The sequence below is a fragment of the Octopus sinensis genome, linkage group LG10 (assembly GCF_006345805.1).
Source record: "Octopus sinensis linkage group LG10, ASM634580v1, whole genome shotgun sequence".
Lineage (NCBI taxonomy): Eukaryota > Metazoa > Mollusca > Cephalopoda > Octopoda > Octopodidae > Octopus > Octopus sinensis.
In genome coordinates, this window is record NC_043006.1 from 28,156,641 (window position 1) to 28,176,740 (window position 20,100).

At 38.8% G+C, this 20,100-nt stretch overlaps 1 protein-coding gene across 1 annotated transcript in view; it reads left to right on the top strand.

The window, feature by feature from the left end:
* The first annotated feature begins 389 nt into the window (after positions 1-389).
* LOC115216418 (A disintegrin and metalloproteinase with thrombospondin motifs 6) overlaps positions 390-20,100 on the top strand; it is an 85,164-nt gene continuing 65,453 nt past the window's right edge. The window contains exon 1 of the mRNA XM_029785741.2: positions 390-1,243. Within this exon, the coding sequence (XP_029641601.1) occupies positions 577-1,243 (667 nt within the window). The 5' untranslated portion in view covers positions 390-576. The remainder of the gene's footprint in view (positions 1,244-20,100) is intronic.

Sequence of the window (20,100 nt, forward strand, 5' to 3'; positions counted from 1 at the left end):
CAATAATAGTTGAGAACTGAGTCGATATTTAATCGATGACACTCCCACCTACCGACCGCCACTAAAATTTCAGGTCTCTTGTACCTTTTATTAGACACAATTATAAATATAATTATAATGATTATTGTTGTAGTATTAAATAATTGCAGCAACAGCAGCAGCAGCAACTACAACAGTAATAGTAATAATAATAATAATAATAATAATGATAATGATAATAATAATAATAATAATAATAATAATAATAATAATAATAATAATAATACTGCTATAATCATTAGTTAGAACAGTTGGCTACAGCAACAAGTTCTACACTGAAAAGTTGAAAACCCTAAAACAATTCTAAAAGTTATTTCTTGGCAGTGTATTGTAGCAGACATTGGGGGAAGGGCAGAGTGAGGAGACTCTGGGGAGACTGAAAGAGGGACAGAAATAGTGAGAGAGTCAGACAGAAAGTAAGAATAGAAAGGCAGTCGGTTTGAATAGTGTTAGAGACAGAGAGATAGAGAGATGGTTGGATGGCTGGAAAGGGAAATTATAAGAAAGGCAAAAAACTCGACCTCCTAAAGAGATCGTATGTCTGAGCGAGAGACGACAAGGAATCGCTTGCCACAGTGGAAGTGCTCAAGTCTACTAGCAACGGGAACGACTACAACAACAACAATAACAACAACAACAACAACAGCATTATCTCTATCTGTAGTAGTAGTAGTAGTAGCAGCAACAGCAGCAGCAGCAGCAGCAGCATCAACGACGGTAGCAGCAAGAGTAAGCATGACCATTCCTTCTACTGCTACCACTGCCATCCTAACATCTATAGCACCCACTAGCTCTACCCACTGTGTCGTGCCAATAACAGCTACGACAACCACAACAGGCGGCAGAGGTGTCTCTATAAACGTCACACTTTTCCCGGATAGAGTTTCTCCAAGAAAACCTGACAAAGACGATGATAATCTTGAGGGAGATGGCACTGGCGACCAGAAAGCCGGCTTGCTGTCTTACACTGATTCTCAGACTTACAGTCCCGTAACTGCAACTACAACGTATTTTCGTTATGGCTTCTTCTTCGCAAAGTCGGCGGCTATTGCTAGAAGGGATGGACTTCGGCCGTTAACAGATTTCTTGTTCTGGGCCTTACTGTTAGTTATATTGGATATCCCTAAATGTGGACCTGTAGTCACGTGGGCGCGACCACTGCACCCGCCACCACCCGTTGACGGAATGCTGCAGAAAAGGACAGGTTTGTATACTATCTACAAGTGTGTATTTTAGCGACCCCTTGCTTCCTTTTTGTTATATGTTGCATCCTCCCGTTTCTTACAGCTTTTTATTTTATACACTCTCATTACAACTGTAGTTTCTGTCTGCTGGCATCTCAGTCAATATCTCTTTCTCTCACCCTTTGGGGGATCCTTCGTTGCCAGTTTCCTTTATCTCTTGCAGATGTTTTTCTTTCCTTTCCATCTTTCTCTTGGAAATCTGAATGAAAATATTTCGGATTCATTCGCTATTTTAATTTACAAACCACACACACACACACACACACACACACACACCGAGCATGTCTGGCAGTACACTCGCGCAGATATACAAAGAATGTATGTGTTTGTATTTATATTTGATGGTTTCGATTCCAGCATGGTCATAAAACTACACGTTAAAAAAACTTTTTTTGGTTTTTTCAGTTTTCATATTGAGTTATTTATCTTCCTCCAAAATTTCACAACTGTATTTTTGAGGAGTTGGTTTAAACCCTACGGAAGGAGACATATTTATGCTTTATATGTGTTTCTGGTATCATCCAGATCAAATTTGCGTTCCCCTTACGGGGACTCTCGGAATAGCTATCACTACCTCGTGGGTAAAGAAAAGAGCAAGGAATTACATATTTTCCTTCATTTTGCTTTTTTAGTATTCCTGTATTTCATGCAACGGCGATTACGATTCTCAATGAATCTTCTCAAAAAATTAAAATTGTTATGCATTTGCTCCCCAGTTCCGCGCATTTACTTTTCTCGTGTGGTAGTGACAGCTATTCCGAATGTCCGTCCCATTTCCTTACTTTGGGCAGAAACGATAAAACCAATATTAGTAATATATTGGTTTTATCGATTCTGTTGATTATATGCCAGTTCATTATAAAACTAACATTCCACCAATTTGGCACATGACCATACAGTTATTGAAAGAGAAGTTGGGTGGAGTAGTTGATTAACTTTACCCGTCAGTAAATTATCTTATCGAACCCTCCATCCCCAGTGAAATTCGAAGTCAAACACAAAATCGAGATTAAATATTACAAGACAATTGTACTATCTTCGAACGTATCTGCTTCACTTCCTGGTTTCTTCATAATGTCGTCATTCTCGACTTTTAAACCGGTCTCCACTCACATCATTGGCACTAAATTCAGAGGTCCTATCAGCAAAGAACCCGTTTCCCTATTCCCTGACAAATATGTAGATTTTTTAAAAAAGATGCCGAATGATTTTAAAAGAATAAGAAAGGAAACTCGTGGCGTTTATGCGTTTCTCTAGGACGTTGACTACGAAAATAAAGTGAAATAGTCACAACCAAAAAGTAAAACCGAGTTGGCGATGGTCATTGATATTCTGGAGTTGATTCTGTCATAATTTGAGTATCTTTCGCCTTTTACTTGTTTCAGTCACTGGATTGCAGCCTGCTAGGGCACGCCTTAAGGGGTTTAGTCGAACAAATCGGTCCGAGTACATGTTTTAAAGTCTGCGATTTATTCTGTTGGTATCTTTTACTGAACCATTAAGTTACAGGATGTAAGCCAACCAACACCAGTTATGAAGGGGGTCGTAACAAACACAAAGACACATACATATATACAATGTGTTTCTGGACTGTTTCTGTCTGATAAATGCACTCACAAGGCATTTGTCGGCGAAGGCTATAGCAGAAAACGCTTACCCAAGGTGCCGTGCAGTGAGACTGAATCCGAAACAACGAGGTAGCAAAGTGAACTTCTTAACCACACAACCTATGTGCAAAATAAATAAATAAATAAATTTCGAGTATTTAGAAGGTGGTTGCAGAGATTGCAAATGCAGTGGAACATTGTACTGAATGCTTTATAGACGTGGCTGTGTGGCTACATGGATTCAATTTCGATCCTATTTCAAGGTACCTTGAACCTCGGGTTAACCAGTGCCTTATCAGTAAAATTTGGCAGAATTTGTGGAAGTTCCTTAGATGGAATGTTCTTGTTTTAAGGTAGCAAAATCAATCCGTCACCCAATTTAATACTATTACTTAAATCTTGGATGACTTTCGCGGAGTGATTTCTGTTCTAAGACTTTGGCGCAAGGCTCCAGTCTTATGGTAACATTCTCCATTCCTTCCATCAGTTTTAGAAAAGAGTCACAGGCGCCGACCTCCCGCTTCTAGCCCAACTTCTGATATATTAGTGTTACTTTTGCATTTTGAGAAAAGACCTTTTGTTTTGGCAAAATAAATATTCCCATGCATTGGACTCTATCGACCAATCAGGAGATCTACACAGGAAAATGTAAAGAAATTTCCAGTTCACCAAATCAGAGTCTCATTTTCACTTACCGATTGTTATGGAGGTGCATAGCTTACTGATTAAGGTACTGGATCCACGATCGTGAGATTTCTGGACCAGGCGGCACGTTGTGCCTTTGAGCAAAGCTCTTCATTACACGTTGCTGAAAATGAATCCCATCAGTTGGGAGTTAACCTTGTAACAGATAAGTTCTATTCAGTGAGGTGAGGGGACTTTTGTGCTCTTAAGTAGCTTATACACTTCTCAGACCGGAGTAAACTCCGGCCAAGTGAGTCTGTAGGCTCGTGACCAAGTGCAATGTATAAATACCACAACTATTCCAGTCGCGGCCATCCGTTTTTTCTATAGAAAACTCAGTAATATATTATCAAATATGTTCTTTTCTTAGGCAGTAGGGTATGATTTAATGGACATTTGGTTGGTATTTTTAGCAAGTCGAGTTACTGCGTGAAAGCTCCTTCTTTGAAGGTATTGTGGACTGTTTCATTCAGAATATTTTGGAGTAGCAGAATCAATCAACCCCAAGTTAGTTGGTATATTTATACGTCAGGAGAATTTGGTAGACGGAAACTGTAAAAGACCGTCAGCAGAGCCTTTCTTGTCTTTTTGGGATGGGAGGGTAGGTGAGGGAGTAGACTTAATTGGTCGCCCGGTTTAACGCCATCTGAACTTTTGAGGAGTACACCCTGTTCTAATAATTTGGCCTTATTTTCTGGTGTGAGAATAACTTGCCTCTTTACTGCCACAGGTTGCGGAGGCCCTGAAAAAAGGTCATGGATGAAGCATAGTTTCATTCCATGACCTTCGCAAACCTTGCTCAATCCCGAGATTTCTGGCGGTAAATTTCCACAGAAATATCAAATTCATTTTTATTTAAATCGTCAGTGACTGAGGCGATAAGTTGTAATATTAGAAACCGAGATTCGTATCTGTTACTGACTGGCACTGCAGTTTTACTACTTACTCATAATTTTCACTGGTCCAGTCAGTCCAATTAGCTGTCTGTTTGCAATACAAAGTCGACTCCGCTAAGGTCACCCAATCACCTAACGGTGGTCGGTGTTCAATTTGGTCCACATTATTAATAAGTCCATATGACTTTAATTAACTTGTAATATCAAGTTCCAGACATTCTGAACATGACAGTCCACATTAGCTTCAAAGAAGGAACCTGCACGTGGTCGTTCGATATGCTAAAAAATAGTAACCGAATCTTTATCCACTCACATTTTAGGACATGTTTGAAAATATAACACCAAGTTTTCTGTAGCTAAGACGGAAGACACAACCGGAATTATTTTGAACACAATCCTACTCGATCAAGATGACCTCGGGTTAAACTCTAAAGGTCAACGGTACAAGACACGTATATAAATGTGAATATCAACTTTTTTACTCAGAAGTGTATGCGACTGTAAAGTGCTGACCTGCTGAAATAGCAGTCAAAATTTTCCTCAAATCACACGCTTACCGTCCTAAAATGGAATAACACATTGGACACAGAAGATTCTGATATAAAAAGGAAACTGAATAGATCCTATGAAAATAATACGGGATGGTCATGACTAGAATGACTTTGATCTGCTCGATCGGGACTGACCTGGAGCTAAACACCAATTGTATGAGATATATTTGGAAGATATAGCTCGACATTAAAGCATAATGACGAGTATAAACTATCTGTATGAGTATATGAGTATCGTATACTCTGTATGAGTATCTGTATGAGTATCTGTATGAGTATCTGTATGACTATCTGTATGAGTATCTGTATGAGTATCTGATGACGATGACGATGATGATGACGACGACGATCATGATGTTGACAGCCGTCTGCTTTTTTAAATCGAGCCTGTTTATGTGAAGAAATACTCTCCCCCCCTCTTTCCCCTCCAGCTCTTTCCCCCTCCCCCCTCTCTCTCTCCCTCCCCCTCACACACACACACACACACACACACACACACACACACACACACACAAAAGGTGTATGTAGGTGTTACAGTGACATGTATTATATAACATTGCACAACACACGTATATATGTATGTGTATATATATATATATAATAGAAATATTAAAATATAAGTCTCTCTAAAGAGAACAGCGGCAGCGTTCCCGAAAATAATAGTTATCGCCATACTAATATGGCTTCTTATAAATAAAAAAAAGCTGTCCGCTTATTAGCTCCATGAGGCCATCGCCTTAAGTTAGCTATTTGATACACAAACTGTATCCTATAACCTTCGAACAGGGAGGTCAGTCGCTCCACACTACTTGACCGGCAGCTACAGACGCGTTCGGGGTATTGCCCCTTTTCAATGCAGCGTAGCCAGCCAGTAGGTTCGCTTCCGACAATCTCTGTTGATGGTTTTATTTACCTAGTTTCGGTGTACATCCACTTGTTTTCAATAATAGAAATATTAAAATACCTAAGCTGCCGGTCAAGTAGTGTGGAGCGACTGACCTCCCTTGTCGAAGGTTATATGGATACAGTTTGTGTATCAAATAGCTAACTTAAGGCGATGGCCTCATGGAGCTAATAAGCACAGCTTTTTCTTATTTTTATAAGAATCCATATTAGTATGGCGATAACTATTATATATATATATATATATATATATTATATATATATATATGTTAATAAAATAGAATATATGCAATATATAAACATATAACGTACTACCTCTACATGTACATATACACGCATATATGTGTACAGGACACCAAAAAGACATATATATATATATATATAATATATATATATATATTATATATAATATATATATATATATATATATATATATATATGTCTTTTTGGTGTCCTGTACACATATATCGTGTATATGTACATGTAGAGGTAGGTACTACATTATGTTTATATGTAGGTATATACTGAAGGCGGCGAGCTGGCAGAAGCGTTAGCACGCCGGGCGAAATGCGTAGCCGTATTTCGTCTGTCGTTACGTTCTGTGTTCAAATTCCGCCGAGGTCGACTTTGCCTTGCATCCTTTCGGGGTCGATAAATTAAGTACCAGTTACGCACTGGGGTCGATGTAATCGACTTAATCCCTTTGTCTGTCCTTGTTTGTCCCCTCCGTGTTTAGCCCCTTGTGGGTAGTAAAGAAATATATATATATATATAGGTATATGTGCGTGTAAGTTATTTGTTATATAACAAATACACATTGTCTATCTGTGTGCATGTGTTTTATATATATATATATATATATGTATGTATATGTTATATAACATACATATATAAATATGTATGTGTCATTGTGTGTGTATGCTATGTTGCTATGTTATATAACATCTCTTTCTCTCTGTCTCTCTATCTTTCACACAATACAAATATGTGTTTGTGTGTGTGTTATATTGATGTGTTATGTAACACGTATCACATATGCACATACACACACGTGTCTATGTGTGTTATACTGATGTGTTATATATAATCCATATAACACATGCACGCGTGCGTCTGTGTTTGGTGAATTGAAGCAAAGTATCAATCAGATCTGAGTAACTTATGGTCTTTTTAAGAAACAAATTGCCATTTTAGCTTCTGCAATGGCTGGCGATGCTGCCACCAAATTGTTTACCGTTGACTTTTATGCAATGTTGTCCAGAAACCTTTAGTTGCTTCGACAGTCATGATTCAGCAAGTTTTCAAAATGGTCTTTCAATCTGTTATTGCCGGTTCTTTTATATGCTTTGCACCATCATTAGATCGGAATAGGGCTGGATTTACTCTGACCATAGATTGTAGTAGCTTTCATGAAGAAACTTGTATGTCATGCACCCACCCTCTGGATTTCAAGTGCTTTGGCTGGTCACCTATTGTAATTCATTGTAATTGTTTATTCTGGACCGCAGCCCTTCTCTTTTTCATTTTGCTGGCAAGCTTTCCTTTTGCACTTATTTTTCTTGGTATTTTGGAAGATCTGAAAAGCCGCCTCCTTTTTGTTGACCAGTATCTTGGATTTGGGCGTTGTTTTGAGCAAATCAACCCTGGTGTTTCCTTACTGTGAAAGCTAAGGGCTCCTGACAAACTGTAGAAATGCTTATCCTTTGATCTCACCAGGTGTTTTCAACTCTGCCATAATAATCATTTGCGCACACGGGCAGTTTGTTGAGAATTGCGAGTACGTCCAATATCTGGGTAGTTACCTATCTCAGAACGCAGTTATTGGTTAGGAGATCAGACAGAATGTATAGGTACAATTTCTGGTAGCCTGAGAAAATGATTCTAAGAAGGTCATGGTGTGAGAAAAACACACAAACTTTTCTGAGGCCCCCGCTGTGTCCACCGTACAGCTTTGTAAGCTGGAAATAATTTTTCAAATTTTGGCGCAAGGACAGTAGTTTCAGAGGGAGAGGCTAGTCAATGTTATTGACCCCAGCATTTGACTGGTACTTTGTTTCATCGACCTCAAATGGATGAAAGGCAAAGTTTAGCTAGACTGGATTTCTACACAGAACGTATAAAACCGAAAGAAAAGTTGCTAAGCATTTTGTCCGACATATTAACGGTTCTGCTAGCGCGAAGGGCAAATTATGCAGATTCAGTGGCAAAAAAGACGTGCGTGGGTGGAATCAGAGTACACGAACAAGCCAATATTTCTTGCATGAAAAGGCGGCGAGCTGGCAGAGACGTTAGCACGCCGGGCGAAATGCTTAGCGGTATTCGTCTGTCGCTACATTCTGAGTTCAAATTCCGCCGAGGTCGACTTTGCTTTCTATCCTTTCGGGGTCGATTAAATAAGTACCATTTACGCACTGGGGTCGATATAGTCGCCTTAATCCGTTTGTCTGTCCTTGTTCGTCCTCTCTGTGTTTAGCCCCTTGTGAGTAGTAAAGAAATAGGTATTCGTCTGCCGCTACGTTCTGAGTTCAAATTCCACCGAGGTCACTTTGCCTTTCATCCTTTCGGGGTCGATTAAAGAAGTCGATGGGGGTCGATGTAATCGACTTAATCCGTTTGTCTATCCTTGTTTGTCCCTTCTGTGTTTAGCCCCTTGTGGGTAGTAAAGAAATAGGTATTTCATCTGTCGTTATGTACTGAGTTCAAATTCCATCGAGGTCAACTTTGCGTTTCATCCTTTCGGGGACGATAAATTAAGTGCCTGTTGCGTACTGGGGTCGATCTAATCAACTGAACCCCCTTCCCCCAAAAATTCGGGCCTTGTGCCTAGAGTAGAAAAGAATACCTCCTGCATGAAATCATGATTGTGTATGTGCACGCGCACACACACATGTATATACATATAATGTGTGTGTGTATATATATATATATATATATATATCTTCACATCGGACAAGAAATGGGACAAGAACGCAAAACAGTTAGGTGATACAAAAATGGGACAATAAAACATCCAGATAGACGATACAAAGGAAACAAGGACGGGTCATTAAAGGTTTTCGTTCCTCAGTCAAGTATCAGATTATCTTCGCAATGTCGGCTGATTATACTTGAGATTGCTCCAAGCTGGCCAGCCCCAAGGAAAAACTAAGCGAAGAGCATTCAGCCAAAATTTCGAAGATAATCTGGTACTTGACTAAGGAAAGAAAACTTCGAATGACCCGTCCTTGTTTTCTTTGTATCGTCTATCTGGATGTTTTGTCGTCCCGTTTTTGTATCACCTAACTGCCCAGATATTTTACATTCTTGTCCCATTTTGTATAGATTCACACGAGTATAAATGTATATAGTTCATAGATGAGAATCAGATATTCTCCGTATAGAATACACTTACAAGTGCTGAAGAGAATTAAACTTGAGCAGGTTTAGAAATAAATGTAGGGATAAGCAAAGATTAATATATTAAGTTTTGCTGCATTAATACATACGCGTATCTATCTATCTATCTATCTATCTATCTATCTATCTATCTATCTATCTATCTATCTATCTATCTATTTATCTATCTATCTATCTATCTATCATATATATATATATATATATATATATATATATATATATATATATATATCGCGAACAGAAGCTGGGTGCGCCAGGCTATTAGAGTTGTCCAATGTGAAGATCAATAACTAGAAACTATTCCAAAGGAAACACGATAAAATATAAATTCACGTAATTTTCCATTCAGCCTTGATAAAACCGGAAACAGAAATAATGTGTATATAGGAGGATCAAATAACTACAGTTCCCTCGTAATTTTCTACAAAGGACTTAAATACTGCTTGTATCTAGTGTGAATCCTTGCATGCATATATTTAAGTTTTTAGACATTGAACAAAATGACAAGAGTTTAACTGAGTCGGAAAATTATCAACCACTAACGCGAAGCAAAGTCGCAAATGGGATAATTCCACTGGTTGCAGTATCGTGATCCATTTATTGAATCTTCAACACTTTCATAGAAGTTTAAAAACTGAGCTGTTATTCTCATTATTGACAGCTTCTTTTCTCTCTCGGCGAAATGCCAGCAAGCATATCAAAGGATAAATGGTATATTTAGATTCCTTCAACAGTAGTAACAACCATTTAGACCGGCAGAAATTGTAAAGAGGTCATCAACTCTAGTTGAATCATACCCACAAGTTTCTGGAAGAACAATTTGGTGAAAAATTTGTGCAGATAACTTTAAAATGATCTTGCTATTCATGCTGGCGCCAGAAAAGACCTTGAACATTTTCAGTTTTATCATTTGATTATTGACAATTTTTCAAAGTTTTATTTTATAAATGTAGGAAATGCTTTGCGCCTCTATTTGTCACTCTTGATTACCAACTGTAGCCGAGAACGCTTATTTTCAAAACTGGAAGAATTAAAACTGAACTAAGAAGTATCATGTGACAAAATAGACTGAACGATTTCATTGAAACGATCAGTGGACAAAAATATTTCCAATATCGGCAAATAGATTTGGTCAAGCTAGAAAACGTAACTCTTCAGTAGTGGTTAACAGAGATTTCTGTTTTAATTATGACCCCTTCGTAACATATAAAAAAAAATCAATCAAATAAAAACGTTGACCTAGTGCTACTATATTCGCCCTCCTACTTCAGTTAAAAATTACAGCCACAAAAATCTCAGTTTCTCAGGTCACCAACTATTTGCCAATCACGGTTTTCTTTATTTTCTTAACCTTTGTACTTGTAGTCATCAAGAGAACCATGACATAGTCTCTCAACCTGCCAACCTAGCAAGACAAATTTCTCTCTCAAACCTTACTGTAACATCTTGAATAATTGTTTCATATTTTGGCGGAAGGCAAGTCATTTTAGGGGAGCAGGCCAGTCATTTACATCGACGCCAGTACTGAAGTGATATATTTTATTTTATCGACGACGAAAGAAAATGAAAGGCAATCGATTACATCGACCCAAGTGCTCAACTGGTACTTATTTTATCAATTTTGACAGGATGAAAGGCAAAGTCTACTTCGGAGGAATTTGAACCCAGAACATAAAGCTGGACGAAATACCTATTTCTTTACTACCCACAAGGGGCTAAACACAGAGAGGATAGACAAACGGATTAAGTCGATTATATCGACCCCATTGCGTAACTAGAACTTATTTAATCGACCCCAAAAGGATGAAAGGCAAAGTCGACCTCGGCGGAATTTGAACTCAGAACGTAGCGGCAGACGAAATACCTATTTCTTTACTACCCACAAGGGGCTAAACACAGAGGGGACAAACAAGGACAGACGAACGGATTAAGTTCATTATATCGACGCCCAGTGCGTAACTGGTACTTATTTAATCAACCCCGAAAGGATGAAAGGCAAAGTCGACCTTGGCGGAATTTGAGCTATGAACGTAACGACGGGCGAAATACCTATTTTTTTACTACCCACAAGGGGGTAAACACCCACAGAGGGGACAAACAAATACAGACAAACGGATTAAGTTGATTATATCGACCCCAGTGTGTAACTGGTACTTATTTAAGGCAGCGAGCTGGCAGAAACGTTAGCACGCCGGGCGAAACGCGTAGCCGTATTTCGTCTGCCGTTACGTTGTGAGTTCAAATTCTGCCGAGGTCGACTTTGCCTTTCATCCTTTCGGGGTCGATAAATTAAGTACCAGTTTCGCACTGGGGTCGATGTAATCGACTTACCCTTTGTCTGTCTTTGTTTGTCCCCTCTATGTTTAGTCCATTGTGGGTAGTAAAGAAATAGGTACTTATTTAATCATCCCGAAAGGAGGAAAGGCAAAGTCGACCTCGGCGGAATTTGAACTCAGAACATAAAGACAGACGAAATGCCGCTAAGCATTTTGCCCGGCGAACCAGACGATTCTGCCAGCTCCTGCTCACTGCCTTCATAATAGTAATAGTAATAATAATAATAATAATAATAATATGATGGAATCTCCCGTCGATGATAACGTATGAGTGTTCAGTTTTTACTGAACGATCTGCACCAATGATTTGTTTATAGTGATCAAATGTATGTTCTGCATATCGTGATGTTAGGGTATTTGGTTCACGGTCGTAAGGGCGTGAGTTCGATCCAAAACCAGCAATTTCGGCGGAGAGGATAAGTCGATTACATGAACCCTAGTGCTCTACCAGTACTTATTTTATCGACCCTGAAGGGATAAATGGCAAAGCCGACCTCGACAGAATTTGAACTTAGAATGTAAAGGCGGATGGAATGCCGCTAAGCATGCTAACGGTTCTACCAGCTTGGACCAATGATAATAATTATAGAATTCCTCAAATTTTTGTGACAGGTATAGTATATCTGCTCCGGCATTTCACTGATATTTTATTTGATCGATCATGAAAGGATGAAAGGCAAAATTGACTATGGTGGGATTTTAACATGAAACTTAACGGATCGTAACATAATACCTATTTCTTTATTACCCACAAGGGGCTAAACATAGACAAACAAGTACAGACAAATGGATTAAGTCGATTATATCGACCCCAGTGTGTAACTGGTACTTATTTAATCGATCCCGAAAGGAGGAAAGGCAAAGTCGACCTCGGCGGAATTTGAACCCAGAACGTAGCGGCAGGCGAAATACCGCTAAGCAAATTGCCCGGTGTGCTAACGATTCCGCCAGCTCGCCGCCTTAAATAATAATAATAATAATAATAATAATAATAAAAATAATAATAACAATAACAATAATAATAATAATAATAATAATAATAATAATAATAATTGGCTTTTGATCTTAACTGATTGGAAGTGTTATCATGTACATTGTTTTGTCTTGGTATAAAAGATGGGTCACAGCAAATATTCTGCTCAATACCATAGATTTATTTGTCAGTTGCTTGATCTTAACCAGTTGAGCATGTCTCTTAGTGGCTGACAATATGTGCCTTTCTGATCACCAGTAGATGTAATAGGGAGCATCATAGCCATGTGTTGAGAGGAATTCCTTGGGGTTTGAATAATACACCTCTGGAACACATAGGTGTTTTGTTCATCATCTTTAAACAACCCTATTCAGGGACCTTTTGAGCGGGATGGGCTACATAACTTGAAGAAAATTCTAACCCTTGCAATGTCATGCGCTGTTTATCTTGATATGAGATCACCACGCCGCGTACATATAGTTGTGATGCATGTACCCTGTGTACCCTTATCAGACGGGTAATCATGATCAGTATATTGGGCTTCGTGCATTTGTACTCTAGTGTCACTTTGATGGCATGCTCTGCTCTCTCACTCAATAATAATAATAATAATAATAATAATGATGATGATGATTCTTTTCAATTTTGGTACAAGGTCATGTATTTTGAGGGGAGGAGGAAGTCGTTTACAACCTCGAAAGGATGAAAGCAAAGCTGATCTCGGCGAGATTTGAACTCAGAACATAAAGAGCCGGAAGAAATGTTATTAAGCTTTTTGTTTGACGCGCTAACAATTCTGTCAAATTGTTTCAAACTTTTGGCAAGGTCATCAGTGTTTAGTGGCAGGGCTTAGTCAATTCCATCGACCCCAGTGTTCAAAAACAATTGCTACTTTCTAATGCTACATGCCGCTGCAGTCTTCATATCAACAGTCGCTGAACCAGAGGAAAAGAATGACAACCTCTGTCACCACCAAGATGCACCTTCGTTCCACTTGTTACGGTACGCGTAACATAAAGCACTATACTGCGATGCAATCTACGATGAACTTCACAACAATGCAACACTGCAGACACACAAAGGATTCGCTCGCCATGGAAGCCAATAAATGCATCATTTCGACAGCTACATCCCTAGAAACTAACTGGAAGAAAATATGGAAACCCGCACATACAACCTTTTCGGCACACACCCCCTTTTCGTCTCGTCCCGACATACAGACCCTGCATTGTCTACGAACTTTTGCACGTATATAAGACTCTCAAATAGACTCTCAGCAACTCTTTTTCTTTGCATGCACATCTTTTTTCACTTTCAGCATTGGTCTTTTAAGAAAGGACACTATTCTCAGCTAAGTTTGATACCTTTTGTTTACTCATTTCTGTACCGTTCATTTCTTTTGCTGCACCACATACATGTACCTGCATGCTGACACTGTCACATTCATACACAACCCCATGCCTTTCTGGCTTGTTTTTCATGTTCCCTGCGCCTTGTAGGCACAACTCTGTAAAACCCAAGGTCGGTCACGTATACATATAGAAAGCTACTTGTCCTTTACAACGAGGCAGCATGCCACACTTTTGTTCCTGTACGTTCAAGGCATTTAATAAATCACTGCACTAGCATACTATCTCAACCACGAGCCCTTTTGCACACACACACGCACCTTTATTGTGCCTACTGCTTTTGAAAAACCTTCAGGGCATTTCACACATTGCAATCCTGCAGGAAGATCTACCATATCATGGCTTGAGAATACACTCACTCGCTCACCTGAGGTTATTTTACAGTGAATTTTCATACATGCACCTGCACTCATGTATACGCCCTCATGCGCACGCACGCACTAACTCCTTTTCCGTACTGCCCAGTCACTGACTGCACATTCTGGCATGCAAAGCGATACCGCTATTTAGACTCACTTGAATAGATATCTGTCCCGTATACACTTCAGGAATCCTCTCTCCTAATATGCAAAAGTTTTCCTCAGCCATGCATTTCTCTCTCTTACTCGATCGTCCGTTTCCTTTTCTCGGAATCTCTCTGGAAGAGGAGTGATGTAGTGGCTTCATGCAAGCATAGCGTGGATTCGATCCTCGATAGCCAAATTTCACTTTACATTTCAACAGCACTTTTCTCACGGTAAATCAATAGTTTTTCTGTGAGTGACAGTAGTTACATTTGCCAGAAGCCTTCGCTAAGTAGAATAATGTCTTTGCCACTTGACCCTTCTAACCTCTTCTTGGCCACCAAAAGCTAGAATAGAGATAACAGACCTCCAACAGAATCAATTGTCCTCAACAATATGTCTATCCTTCTAGCTGGTTTTGGATAGTTATAAATACTAGAAATTGATAAGGCAAAATCAGTTAATGTGAGCGACTATCAGTTAGGGAACAGAGACCAACTAGAGTCATGACCACAAGCAAGCAGCCACTAAAGACAAACGGCCAGAGGGAGAAAGAAGGTTACAACCAGCCAACTATGAAACACAACTTCCCTCGACTCTATAACTTTCGCTAGCTCAATTTCTTTTCTCTTACAACATCATTCTACCATTATCTCTGGTTTACTACTCCAATAAGAACGTGTACATACATACTGGCCGAAATTAACTTTTTACCTCTCATGCTTTTCCACTTATACTTTTACACGCAACTGCCCGTCGAGGCATGGCATTATATTAAGTAACGGTAAATAAAAAATTGGAGTCAACATCAACTTTGATCACTGTTCTTCGTTCATCTTTCACATCTTTCAACATGCCGTTACAACTACAATAACCGTTACACACACACACACACACACACACACACACACACACACTAGCTTTTAAGCAACTGACCCGGAATGGGAAGATCTCCAAACAGATCTCTGACTTATTTTGGAGAATTTGTTGCAATTGCTTCCTCCAGACTCGTATCCCAATGATGATCATATTCGTCGCAAAAAAACCCCCCCAAAACCGCCGAAAACAATCGCAGTAATGAAAACATAGGAATCCAAAATTTCAAGATTGCAGGTCCGGATTCGGCCCGGAATGTTTTTAATTTACTGACAGAATTGGCCTTTAGATTATAAAAATTGTTATCGCAAAAAGTCACATAAAAAATTGCCGAAAACAATCACTGTAATGAAAACTTGGGATTCCAAAATTTCAGGATTGTGGGTCCGGATTCGGCCCGGAATGTTTTTAATTTACTCACGGAGTCAGCCTGATTCCAAAATGGTATGATATGTTGGGCTAATATAATAAATGCGAAAACTAATTTCTGCATGAACATTATAATAAAGTATGAATTCTATAAAAATAAGATTAAAACATTTATGCTGAGACAGTTTTTCTGACAGTCTTTTCAAGTCTCAATAAAAACAAAAAGTATGAATTGCATCCCTGGTGGTCGGGTAAGATGTTCATCTAATATCTGAAGATCGTCTGCTATACATTCAACATGCAAATCATGTTTTACATAGAGGTCAGTTAATTTGTTTTCACCAAGAAAATGTTTTTAATGCAACCCACCTTGTCTTGTAAATCGCCATTTTCTTAAAATTTTACCAAACGTCTACATAACCAAAAAATTGATGCCTTTATCGCGAGTAGAAGTTTAAGGACAATTCTAGTGGACTTATTATAACCTCAACATTAATCAGTTCTCTGAAAATTTATTTAAAATCCTTCGATCGGATGTAGGAACACTATTAAATTACAAAACACCTTATCTATATACAAACATTCATATATAAGCATATACAAACCTAAACTATACGCTCATATAAAAAAATATATAACTCTTACCTACATACTGATGTACGTTCTTATATAAACATAGATAGAATATTAAATATAACATGCTTTAGCTACTGTCTCTTAGTCTTATATATTGCTACCACAGTGACGTTTGCTGTTGGAGTAAAAGCCTCTGTTATCAATCACCAAATAGAGATCTCTGCAGAATCCTAGTTTAGAGCTCGCCATGTCTACCCTGGCATTTGATCGAAGCCCAACGTCTGTACTAAGATTATGATTTCTCAATTGTATCTATAGTCATTTCGGAATGTGGTTATATAACTATAAATAGTGATCTTGAACGCAAAGGATATGTTTCAGAGTTGGAAAACGTTCTCTGCGATATCTTTCTTAACAATTTTGCAGATACTTTACAGTATGTCATAATAATAATAATAATAATAATTGTGTACAGTGCTCATGTGCACTACAACTCATCTAAAGTGTATATATAATCAGGTGTAGTTTCGACGGATTTCGGGAAGCATGAGGGCCTTAAAGGATGCAGTGTCATGGCAGTCAACAACTGATGCAGGCAGTTTATTCCACGCTTCAGCAACCCTGAGCGTGAAAAAATGTTTCCGAAAGTCATGGGAGCTGTGCTGTTTTCTGACTTTGTAGGCATGTCCACGTGTGTTAGACACATGGGGATCAAAAAGGTGTTCAGTGTTGTTGTTGGTGAGGTGGTTGATAACCTTGTGGGTGTTTACCAAGTCCGTCGCCAGACGCCGGAGCTTCAGTGAATCCATGCCCAGGGAAACAAGGCGCTCGGAATATGGTAGGTGTCTGATGGAGGGTATGCGTTTGGTTGCACGTCTCTGGACAGATTCCAGGAGATCAATGTTCTGAGCAAGATAGGGATTCCAAACTGATGATGCGAATTCCAAGTGTGGTCGTACCATAGCTGTATACAGTTTTAAATAGATGGCTGGAGAGCGGCTAACAAAAGTCTTGCTGAGTGATGCCAAGACACCCTCGGCCTTCTTGACAATTTTAGAGATATGCTTTGTCCAACGCAAATCACTGCTGACAGTGATGCCTAGGTCACGCTCGCAAGAGGATTTCTTGATATCATATGTTGGTTACGAGTCAGTGGTATATCACAGTACCTTATTAATATAATTACTTTCACTTTGATATACAGATGGCCAAACCAATAGCATGACAGAGTCAATGCTAAGGTATGAACTATCAACCGTCAGTAAGCTATCATCCTAAATTTAGCTAACTCTGTTCTCTCTCTCTCTGTCTCTCCCCACCCTCTCTCTCGTTACATAGAAAGTTATCATGATTATGGTATAACAAGTTTATTAGATTTTCAGAATATTAGAGCGTTACTTGGAAGTTATACTTTTGCCACTATATCAGGAAATATGGTGAGGCTCGATTGACAGCATAGAGGTTAAAGTATTATGGACCCATAGAACTGACACGACACTTAGACAGATTACAGAGGTAACACACATAGCAATAGACAGACCGAACCTCAATAGAAAATACGAATGGAACAATAACACCCATCACCACACCACTAAAGACAGAAGGGAAGAGAAGAAAGAAAAAAGCAAATAAAATACATACAAACAGGGTAATACACACACAATAGACATATATGCATATACCTGTGATACATATAAGAAATAGAGATAGATAAATATAAAATAAATAAATATATTTGTCACACACCTGTGATAAATATAAGAAATAGAGCTAGATAAAAAATATAAATAAATCTATATGAAGGGCATGGATACAAACAACACAAGAAGCACACACACACACACAATAACTTCAAAGACGGCCGCAACAATATCAACATGACTAACAACGACAGCAGCAGCGGCGCTGATAACAATGGCAATAACAACAACAACTACCACGATGGCAACACGGTGGACGAACACACACTAAACACAGAGAGATACAGGAACTGTACCTAATTTTCGGGTCCTAGGACAGCAGCACAACGGGGTGAAAGGATGGGGCTGAGAGGAAGGCCATACTGCTATGAACAATGACACACACAAGCGCGCGCGCACGCACACACACACACACACACACACACACACCACACACACACACACACACATACACACACACACACAAGCGCATGCGCACACAAGGATACACGTCATAGAAAAGCAGAATGGAGTAAGTGGAGCAAGAGCACACACGCAAACGAAAAGTGTCGCTGAAGAGGTCACAGATGAGTGACGAAAGATTTTCGGACAATGGACACGAGTTAAAATAAGAACAGTAATAAACGAGTGAAAAACAAATATAGGATCTTTTCGGTTTGAACGGCAGTTTTTTCTAGCGGTGTCATATGAAATTGTCACCCATAATTATGACCCTAGAATCGATCTATTGTATTTCAATTTCTTTTAGGGTTAGGGGTGGGGGAAGGGTATCTTTTTTTTCTTCACAAATGTAAATAAACCCAATCTGTTTCTTAAACGAGGGACATATTCATACGGCACAGATTGCTTTTTAACTCAATAGACGTCAGTGATTGGTTGAAATTGCAGAAATTGAAGAAAAAAACAACAACAAATATCTTACAAACTGTAGAATTTTCTCAATAAAGGCAAGAGAAAAAGATGTTTTATAAACACATTCTACCAGTATACGAAGTTTGAAATTTTTTAATTACCTAGAAATTATGTTAAAAACTGCCGTTCAAACCGAAAAGATCCCAAATATATAGTGCATGTGTTTATTTGGCAACAACAACAAAAAAATGACATCCCGAAATACAACAATACAATAATTAGAATTTTACTTTGACCAAATTTCTTGGTACTTATACAAAAATGATGAAATGAATACAAATTTTCAAAACAAAAAATATTTATTGCCTTATATTAAAATTAAATAAAACAATATTCTCATTTGCATATTTGCAATAAATATATCTTTAAAATGTGTATTTTTCGTGAAGTTGTCATTGACAGCTATCAAACCTCCTGTGTACACTTATCCTACACCTCTTATGTTTGTTACCTCTACGTCATTTTTACTCTCTCTTCCTCTATGTTTAGACACTATAAAGCGCGACTGAAGAAACCAACCAACCAACATTTATATCGGCTACTTTTATATAGATATTTAGGTGGTTGGCTGGCAGAATCGCTGGCGCGTCGGACAAAATGCTTAGCGGCATTTCTTCTGACACTTAACGTTCTCAGTTTAAATGTCGCCGAGGCTCACTTTGCCTTTCATCCTTTCGTAGTAATTTCCAGTCAAGTACTGGGGTCGATGCAGCTGACTACCTCCTGTATCCCGAAAATTCCAGGCCCTGTGCCTATCGTAGAAAGAATAATTATATAGAGATGTTTGCAGTTAATCTCAGTAACAATATTAAAGTCAATATTTTCACTAGCTTAAGGCGGCGAGCTGGCAGAAACGCTAGCACGCCGGGCGAAATGCTTAGCGGTATTTCGTCTGCCGTTACACTCTGAGTTCAAATTCCGCTAAGGTCGACTTTGCCTTTCATCCTTTCGGGGTCGATTAAATAAGTACCAGTTACGCACTGGGGTCGATATAATCGACTTAATCCGTTTGTCTGTCCTTGTTTGTCCTCTCTGTGTTTAGCCCCTTGTGGGTAATAAAGAAATAGGTATTTCGTCTGTCTTTACATTCTGAGTTCAAATTCCGCCAAGGTCGACTTTGCCTTTC